The sequence below is a fragment of the Cibotium barometz genome, chromosome 20, assembly GCF_041138505.1.
Source record: "Cibotium barometz isolate CiBa-2024 chromosome 20, ASM4113850v1, whole genome shotgun sequence".
NCBI classification, from domain to species: domain Eukaryota; kingdom Viridiplantae; phylum Streptophyta; class Polypodiopsida; order Cyatheales; family Cibotiaceae; genus Cibotium; species Cibotium barometz.
In genome coordinates, this window is record NC_141065.1 from 16,051,053 (window position 1) to 16,060,471 (window position 9,419).

At 45.9% G+C, this 9,419-nt stretch overlaps 1 protein-coding gene across 4 annotated transcripts in view; it reads right to left on the reverse strand.

The window, feature by feature from the left end:
• Positions 1–247: 247 nt before the first annotated feature.
• Positions 248–9,419, reverse strand: part of APEM9 (3-phosphoinositide-dependent protein kinase-1) — a 52,824-nt gene continuing 43,652 nt past the window's right edge. For 3 of the 4 annotated variants that reach the window (XM_086814491.1, XM_086814492.1, XM_086814490.1), the window contains one exon: positions 248–1,113. In XM_086814491.1, coding sequence (XP_086670617.1) covers positions 966–1,113 — 148 coding nt within the window. In that variant the 3' untranslated portion in view covers positions 248–965. The remainder of the gene's footprint in view (positions 1,114–9,419) is intronic. The other variant, XR_015268260.1, reaches the window with a different exon arrangement.

Sequence of the window (9,419 nt, forward strand, 5' to 3'; positions counted from 1 at the left end):
CTCTCTAACCACGCGCATTGTTGCAAACCCTAATCCTAATCTCAACAAAAGGTAACTACAAGGTAGGGTAATGATATAATATTTACTAAAAGATTAATTGTGATGTATTGCATGTCATATAAATGAATTAATTTTTTAAACTATGTGGAATGAAAAAAAAATTACATGTCACTTTAAAATTTGGCCCTGATGACCTCTTCATAACCAGAGCGAAAAGAAAGATATAAAGCATAATGGCTAGACATAATGTATCCATCATTAGTGATATATTGATTACGTGATTGCTGTTGTCCTAAAGAGGATAATCTTAGATTACACTTAAGAGCCCAGAATCCACAAAGGTTCACACTTCGTATTACAGTCAAGGATGGACGCACATCCATGAGCGCCTCTCTTGGAGACTCCAAGAACGCATTACCATCTGCACAAAGAATATGCTATCTCGGGTAGCCCACATCATTGCCACAGACGGATTGTCATATAACACAGCCAGTTTTACGTACATTATAAGCAATCAAGCACTCACCTGCTCAATTTTCCTCATAAAGGATGGGCACCTCCTATCTGGAAAAACTCTTTGAGGCTCTTGGACTGGGACTTATATTTTGTGTTGAAAACTTTCCATGTCCACCACTTTGTATCTGTTGAGATGCTCACTTATGCCGTGCTCACTCACCCAATTAGCAACTATGACCCAAGCATGCTTTAAATATATGAACTTCAAACTGAAGTTGGAAGTTCTATAAGCTGAGATAACAAGCTAGTAAATACCTGATTTAAGAAAAATAACTTTGTGGTATAAGACTATAAGTGCCTCTATTTTCAGGATTTCCTTCTTTACACAATTTTCTGGGAAAACGTGAATGGCGTGCTTTTTCTGGAGTCATGCATTCAAAAGTTGAAGGCCTCTATGAAATGTCAGGAAAATGTCCTGAGATTCTTCTAGGATCAGTTCACAAGGATAATCATCTCACATAACGTGAAGATGGCATTTGCTGCACGGCTGCAAGGGGGTTGAGTTGAACATTGAATGCCAATTGCCATAGGTCAAACAAACCAGCATAGATAGCACACGAAAGACTCCTCAGAACCTTGCCAAAGCCACCAAGCACCCTGCAGGCAAAGAGCTTAGAAAAGGTTAATTATAGCAGCTATTTTGTTGGGAAGACAAGATCAATGTGCTCTAAAGTGTGTCGTCGAAAACTGTAGTGATTGTGGTTCTCAAAATCTAGCAAGGTGCCCTATTGAGTACGCCTTGCAGAATCGTATGCTGACTGTGAAGATATTTGAAGACATAGAGTAAGAAACTACACTTGATGGTAAGAAGAAAAAAAGGAAAAATCTAACACATAAGGAGATGTCATGTGGGGAGTTGAATCTAATATTCAACGGCCATCTCCAGAGGTTTGTCAAGCATAATTTTATTGCAGACTGAGCAATATAAAGAATGTTTATTGAAGTTCCCGGAAGATGTGATTGTGTCTTGTCATAAACTTTGCAGAACATTACAGCTTCAAGGAGCAAAATGAAATACAATCAATGCACTGGTATTCTAGTCAAGTGTCTATCTTCATTCACATCACCTACTTTCGGATTGATGGTGATGTCAACAAAACTCTCCATTTCTATGTATCTGATGACAAACAACACGACACGCATTGTTTTATGCTTGACCATGACTGGCTGAAATGTTTTCAGCTTCCAATACAACGATATTGGGTCTGGGCTGATGGAGCGGCATCTCAGTTCAAATCAAAGCGATACCGTTCTGACACGTTTGGAAATGACATGGAATTTTTTTGGCTCCGGTCATGGGAAGAGAGAGCACAATGATGCAAGAGCTATTCTAAAAAGAGCACTAACCCAAGAACAACTGAGGGTGGACAATGCGAAGCTACAATGTGCTGCTGATGTTGTGCAGTTCTTGAGAAAAATGGAGTTGAATCCACATATGCAAAGTCTCGTCATGTTAGTAGAGTCATTTGGGAAATTCAAGTGGAACAAGTGGACAGAGAGAAGTGATGGGATGCCAAAGCTATGCCCAAAGCTCGATCACTACATTCTGTTTGCGGGTATTCTAAAAGTGATACAACAGCACTGAAAACCCGTCCACTCTCATGCTTTTGCAGTACTTGTATTCAACGCCGATGGAGGAGATGTTCGAATCATTCATATGTTTCTAGTTGGGATTACATAATTATGGAGCCTTTGACAAATGGCAGTAATGACAACAATATTGTTGATCAACTTACTGATGATGCAATTTTTGAAGAGCATCATGACACACTTAGTGATGCCCTTGTGGTTGGAGACAATTTCATAGTTATTGCAAAGAAGAACAATAAAGAAAACATTGACCTTTACATCCTCAAATGCATCAAAGAGAAGGAACTTTGCAAAAAGGCGGCAAAGGACCGTTGGAAAAATGTCCTTAGTATGTAGTTGGAGGTGTATATTATGCAAGGACCGAGCAGATCTATGAGTTGTAGGATGACAAGCCAGAGGTGCTTATATATTCGCACCTTATTCGAGCAATCAAGTTTCAAATGCCCCCGCACAAACATAACAACAAATTGTTGATGTTGCCTCCTGACGTCAATGAAGACGTGTACAACATATGTCCTTCAATCTTGAGTAGAAATTGGGATGTTGGTGAGACCTATATACTACGCAACTTATTAAGTTTTCTCACTATAGTTTGTACCCGTTGATGAAAGTGATTTGTATACAGTTTATAGCCTCTTCCTTTGATGTTGGTGACCCATATAATGTTAACCATATTAAGTTTTTTAGCAGCCAGTTTTCTTAGGATTTATCATCAGTTTATACCGGTCCACCATAGCCTCTTGTTTTGATGGTGAGACAAGTCTGTTAAAACATTTCTTGTCTGACTATTCAATTTATAACCGGTTCTATAGTGTAAAGATTGTCAAAATATTTTGTCTCAGACTAGGTTTATGAGCGGTTTGTATTCAGTTTATAGCTAGATTATCTTCGGTTCATAAGCGGTTTGTATAAATAAGGTTCATGACCGATTTTAAACCAGTTATAAACAGGCGGTTTATAGATTTATAAACCGGCTTATAGGTTTATAAACCGGTTTATATCCTCTTGCTTTGATGTTGGAGACCCATATAATGCTCATCATATATATATGTATATGTGTGTGTGTGTGTATATATATGTGTGTGTGCATGTGTTTGTGTGTGTGTGTGTGTGTGTGTGTGTATAATTGGTGTGTGTGTGTGTGAGAGAGAGAGAGAGGTGTATGTCAGTCCGCACCGATGGACTTGGCTCCACCTTTCGAAGCTCCGTCTTCATCGAGTGCACCCTCTTTGGCTACAACAGACTCTCCGGCCAAGTTCCGTCTTCATCGAGTGCACCCTCTTTGGCTGCAACAGACTCTCCGGCCAAGTTCCGTCTTCATCGAGTGCACCCTCTTTGGCTGCAACAGACTCTCCGGCCAAGTTCGTCTTCTGGACATCTGATGCTCCTCTCCTTGCTTAGGCTGCATATCACCAATTGGTCCATCTCCATTTCTGGAGCCACTTCTATGGGACTGTCACTCCATAGAGCGGCCGGATTTGTGCCATGTTCACATGGGGCCAGGCCACTGTCCCATGTGAAAGGGCCACTCTTTTGGTGTCACATGGACGGAAGCCAGATAAGTGCCACCCGTGTGTGATCAGTGCTGCGTCATATAGACGGGAACCAATTTCGTGCCACCCGTGTGTGACCTGCTTCGTGCTATATGGACAGAAGCCTGTGGGTGCCACCCGTGTATGGCCAAGATGGCATCTTACCTATGGGACTGTCACTCTATAAGATGACCAGGACATATCTTTATATTTTTGTCGCGCCAGTTTTGTGCCCGACAGGAACTTCTTCTACAAAATTCATGAAAGGGAGATTTCGTCCATTATACGTGCACATGCATTCATGCCTGTCTCAAAGGTTGAGATCATATTTGCATAAAGAAGAAGTATCGCTCACTTCTCGCCATGCATCCACTCCTCATGGCATAGGAGGAAACAAATTCATGCGTGCTGAATATTTTCAGTATTTCCAGTATTTGTGTTGCTGATGTTGTTTCCATTGTTTAATATCAGTTAAATTAAGTGTTCTAAATATGTGTATATTGTCCTCCGATCTGTAGGCCTCCTGTAGGGAGCGGTCACACTGCACCTCTTCGATGTTACGAAAGGAAGAAGCAGAGCGTATCACAGTCCCCTCTTCCTCCTTCAGGCAAGATAGCGAAGCAAGCGTCTTCTGACTTCCCTTCCTCATCCTTATAGAAGGACCTTCTTCACCGCCTTTGTGCTGACTGGGTGCTTGAGTCTTCAGATGTTGGAACCTCGCTATGTCGGGTTCTCTCCCCCGAGCCTCTTCTCATAAGCATTCGGCAACCACAGCAATTGGGCGTATGCCTTTACTTCATGGGGCGAGTCATGTCTCACTCTATGCTACGAGCATGGTGGACGGCTGCGGTGGGCAGCAACAGCATTTCTTCCTTTGTGTTTTTCGGCAAGGGCTTCTATTATGCCCACTCCACATCAATCGACACGGTTTATTAGCTGGTTAGCATGGCACGTGTTCATGGCGCAGGACATTTCGTATATGCCATGCCGTGGGATCCTCTATTTGACCCTGCAAAGAACCTTCTCAGTTATTGTCTAGTCTGGGTTACCTTGAAGGCACTGCCGGTGCCTCTCCTCTCGCATGTTCCCTCCATTGCCGCCCTTCTTGGCTGTGTTCTTCATATCCCGAAGCGGGACTTTTTGGTTGCCAGCAGAGATGTCCGTGTGTGTGTGTGCTGTGGTATATGGAGCAGCCCGTTCCTCCCCGCCTGGACATGGACTTAGGTATGGCCATAGTTGTTACGAGGCGCGCGTCTAACAATTCGAGGCGTACGAGGCGTTCGACTGCCTGATCGAGGCAAACAAAAAAAAAAAGTTGGTTTGAGTCTTTAAACGGGAGCTTTAAGGGACCAAGGCAGCCCCTCTCACACACTCTCTCCCTCATTCTCTCCCTCCCTCCCTTAAGCCTTTCTCAAGACCCAAAGTTCAAACTTCAAACTTCAAACACACTAGGATGATGATGTTTTTTATACCCACTTTTGGAGCTCTCTCTATACTCTACCGGTTCATTTCAGTTCATTTCATTTCATTTTACCCGAGTCTCCAAGAGAAACTCGAGGCCCTCGAGACGGCAATGAAGGCACTAATCAAGGAGAACAAGAAGACATCCGATTCCAACCTCAATGAGGTGGAGAACAAACTACACCGGCACATCATGGCCCTCGAAGCACGGGTCACGGACCTTGAACAAGAGAACATAGCACTCAAGGAGGAGGTGAGTGCATTGAAATTGGAACTGGTAGCCGTCAAGAACACCGAGAAGGAAGAAGGGGAGATCAATGACAACACTCTCACGGCCATCAAAGAAGAGATCTCCAAGGAGATCACAAAGGACATGGAGGGAAAACTCGAAGCCAAGCAGTCAGAATGGATTGAGGTGGTGAAGAAGAACATCCGTAAAGAAATGAGAGAGGAGACTCAAAGGGAAGAACATCAAATCATTCACACCACCATTGAGGAGGAGAAGATGAGGCATGACCGCCGCCTCAACATTCGAGTCACAGGTATAGCCGAGACACCCAACTTCATTCCCGAGAAAGATGGACAGCTTCTATGCATGAAGCTAGGCTACAGGGAAGAGGATCCTCTCCCCTTCACCAAAGCATGGAGAGCCAGGAGAAAGACTCAACACGCCAGTTTGCAGGAGAGACGGAGAGGGTCACCTTCATGAGAAAGAGGGTCATACTACGAGGCTTAGAGGGAGCTCCTATTTTCTTGGATGATGATCTCACGAGGATGCAGCTAGAGCATAGGAGAGCTTGCATGCCACAAGTCTTACACGCCAGGAGAGAAGGCAAGAAGGCCTTCTATCGAGATGGTCGGGTCATCATTGATGGCCGGCCCATGGATTAGCGGTTTGGGGCCTAAGGGACACAGACCAGGCCACTGACAGAGATACACATGGCAGTATGGAACTGTAATGGTTCACCATGGGTGCAGCCTGGACGACTGGAGCATGTTATGGTGAGGAGAGACATCATACTTCTGACAGAGACACATCAGAGCCTAGAGAGAGGGCTACCTTGAGTAGAGGGATTCCAGTGGGAGTCAGCATACAGGATGACCACACGCCAGGGTACCTCGAGAGGGTCGGGGGGGGAGTAGCAGTTCTATTCAGACGGGAGCTACAGGGGAGACTGAGAGTGGTAGCACACGATCCACAGGCCAGATACATGTGGATCAGCTTACAGCTCTCACAGAACATGGTTATATACATAGCCCTATGTTACTTTCCTCCATCAAGATCCTCCTATGTCATTACAGAGGACATGCCACAGGAGGAGGAGACAGGAGCCTCGCCATACACTTGTCTGTCAGAGGAGATTATGTATTATTCTACACTAGGGGAAGTATTTCTTACAGATGACTTCAATGCCCACATACAGAGCAGACAGTGTGAGGTGTATGACTATGATGACATGGAGATCCTCCACCCTGTGGATCTAGAGGAGATAGGGGCTAGTCGAACATCAGAGGACACTGGACCAGACAGAGGACATTATGGGGACCACTTACTAGAGTTGGGAGCCACGCATCGTCTCGTTATTTATAGCGGGATGCTACACTGGCCGCGATCAAGAGGGCTGACATGCTTCCCACATGGGGGTCGTACACGGACCGGAGGCATGGTGGTAGACTACATTATGGGATCTTTGGAGGCATCATAGCTTGTCACCTCATTCTCCATCCCACCTCGTCCTATTGGGGCAGATCATACATACTTGGCATTTTCACTAGCCGGATCACCAGTATCACCAGCCCCCCGCATACCGACGCCACACACTACCATCTACTTCACACATGACATTGCAGACATACACACTGGCAGAGTAGAGGATGGGCTCCTACTCATGGATCCCCTGGCACCTATGGATACCATTACAGCCCAACTGGCATCACTCCTACACACGGCTGCATTACAGAGCTTCCCACATCGTGTCCACTCAGGAGAGCCTGCGAGATCTGGGACTATGCCCCAGAACAGATGGTATGATGACGAGTGCAGAGCCCTATACTCATCACGGCTCCGCATACAGAGAGCCTTGGGAGCCATCACAGAGCAGGAGTCGAGGAGAGAGATGAGGAGACTTACTCGCCGCAAAAGGCGGGCCTTCGCAGAGATACAAGAGCTAGAGATCTTCCATTTCTTCATGAGTAAAGATAGCCCTATCTCATGGCGGCACTTCAGAGAGCCCCGGACACCGACACCCATTGCAGACCCACAGACATGGCACACATATGCAGAGGGCCTATACCACGCCCCACAGCAGCCACCTATACCTCAGCCACACAGGAGCCTCGACCTACCACAGCTAGCTTCTTTACCCACTCGATGGTAAAGAAAGCTATCCGCCGCCAGAGCTAGATTGACACGAGGATATGCAGCATTGGCTATGCTCTAGAGACAGTGCCACCAGGCGCATTTTCAAGAGCCCCGAACGAAGGAGTGGCTGTTTGACACATTGGCCACACCGGCACTGATGTATGGAGCAGCGGTATGGGTGCCAAGCCTTGCTACCCATTGGTGGACACAGAATGTATGGAGCAGCGGTATGGGCGCCAAGCCTTGCTACCCATTGGTGGACACAGATAGAGAAACCACAGGCCCTCATGATGGCACGCATAATACGCAACAAACCATCAATACCTCATGACATTATCCGAGAAGAGTTTTCTGTGCCTCCTATGATGGTAGAGGCCATATTCCAGACTATATGCTTGCTAGACAGATTCACAGAGATGCCACAGGACAGATTGTCATACAGAGCTTTTGAGGCATCTAGACAGCTGGCTGTACCTCATGACATTATCCGAGCAGAGTTTGCTGTGCCTCCAATGATGGTAGAGGCCATATTCCATACTATATGCCTGCTAGACAGATTCAGAGAGATGCCACAGGACAGATTGTCATACAGAGCTTTTGAGGCATCTAGACAGCTGGCTGAGGCAGGAGATAGAGGATCATGGTATGCACAGGTCACACATTGGTTCTCACAGCATGGCCTAGACATGGATCATCTACCACCATTGCAGTATGACACGGATGCACCACATATCCATCTCTCTCATAGTGAGAGAAACAAAGTATTGAGACAGGACCTATGGCAGCTCTATACACGAGAGACATGGATATCGCCTACACAGCCTCTTCCACCGAAGATGCTATACCACCGACATGGGTATCACTGATGATGGATTTATAGAGAGGCCTAGATACATGGAGGGCTTTTTACCACACGGCTCCCGAGTAGCTATTGGCCAGCTTGGAGTCTCATCACATCGATTGGAGATCGAGACTGGCAGAGCAGCACGGATCCCCCAAGAGGAGAGGGTATGCAGATTGTGCAGAGAGGAGGTGGAGAGTGAGGAGCATTATGTATGCAGATGCAGAGCATATACAGCCATCAGAGAGATATCCCATTTTATTCAGAGAGACACATTCCCTACGCCAGATCTTTGAGGCAGCAGACCAGCGCATACTGGGGAGATTCATTCTAGACATACAGCGTCACAGAGAGACATCATTACAGGCTCAGACAGCTCCACAGGGGGGGACGACAGACATAGATTACTACATTTTTTCAAAGATCCACCCCACTCCCAGCCCCTACACAGTAGGGAATTACTCTCCAGAGAGCAGAGACACTCAGAGCGCCCGCAAGAGACAGAGGACACCTGGCTTTCGGACACTACGCCTATACCAGAGAGAGAGGACAGAGATCAGAGCTCAATTTCACAGAGAGGGTGCAGAGCGACTAGCTCGCTTCAGAGAGCAGACCCAGGCATGTTCTTCAGGGAGCTGTGGACACCCCCTTCATTGATGTATACCATTTTATACCCCCAATATGGTACAGGATGGAGCTAGCTAGGTTGCATATCATGAGTGTATACTCCATGCATATAGCTTTGCATTCTCCTAGTAGTAGAGCTCCGTCCCCTCCCCCACTCATTGTACTTATTGCACACCCGGATTCAACTTTTTAGTTCAGTACTTTTTCATTTTGTTGGGATGACAGAGGATACCCCACACAAGTACACTAATTTGTCTCATAGGCCGAGTTCGGTCTTTTGGAAGACGTTAATAAAATCTTTCTTTCTTTCTTTCTCCCTCCCTCCCTCAAGGCTCATACATACACACTCTAGTCTCTCTCTCTCTCTCTCTCTCTCTCTCTCTCTCTCTCAAAACTTTCACTATATATATATATATATATATAAAAACAGACACCTCTAACGTCTCTAAAAAATACGAGTCTTTCGAGGCGCGTACCATACCCACCTCAT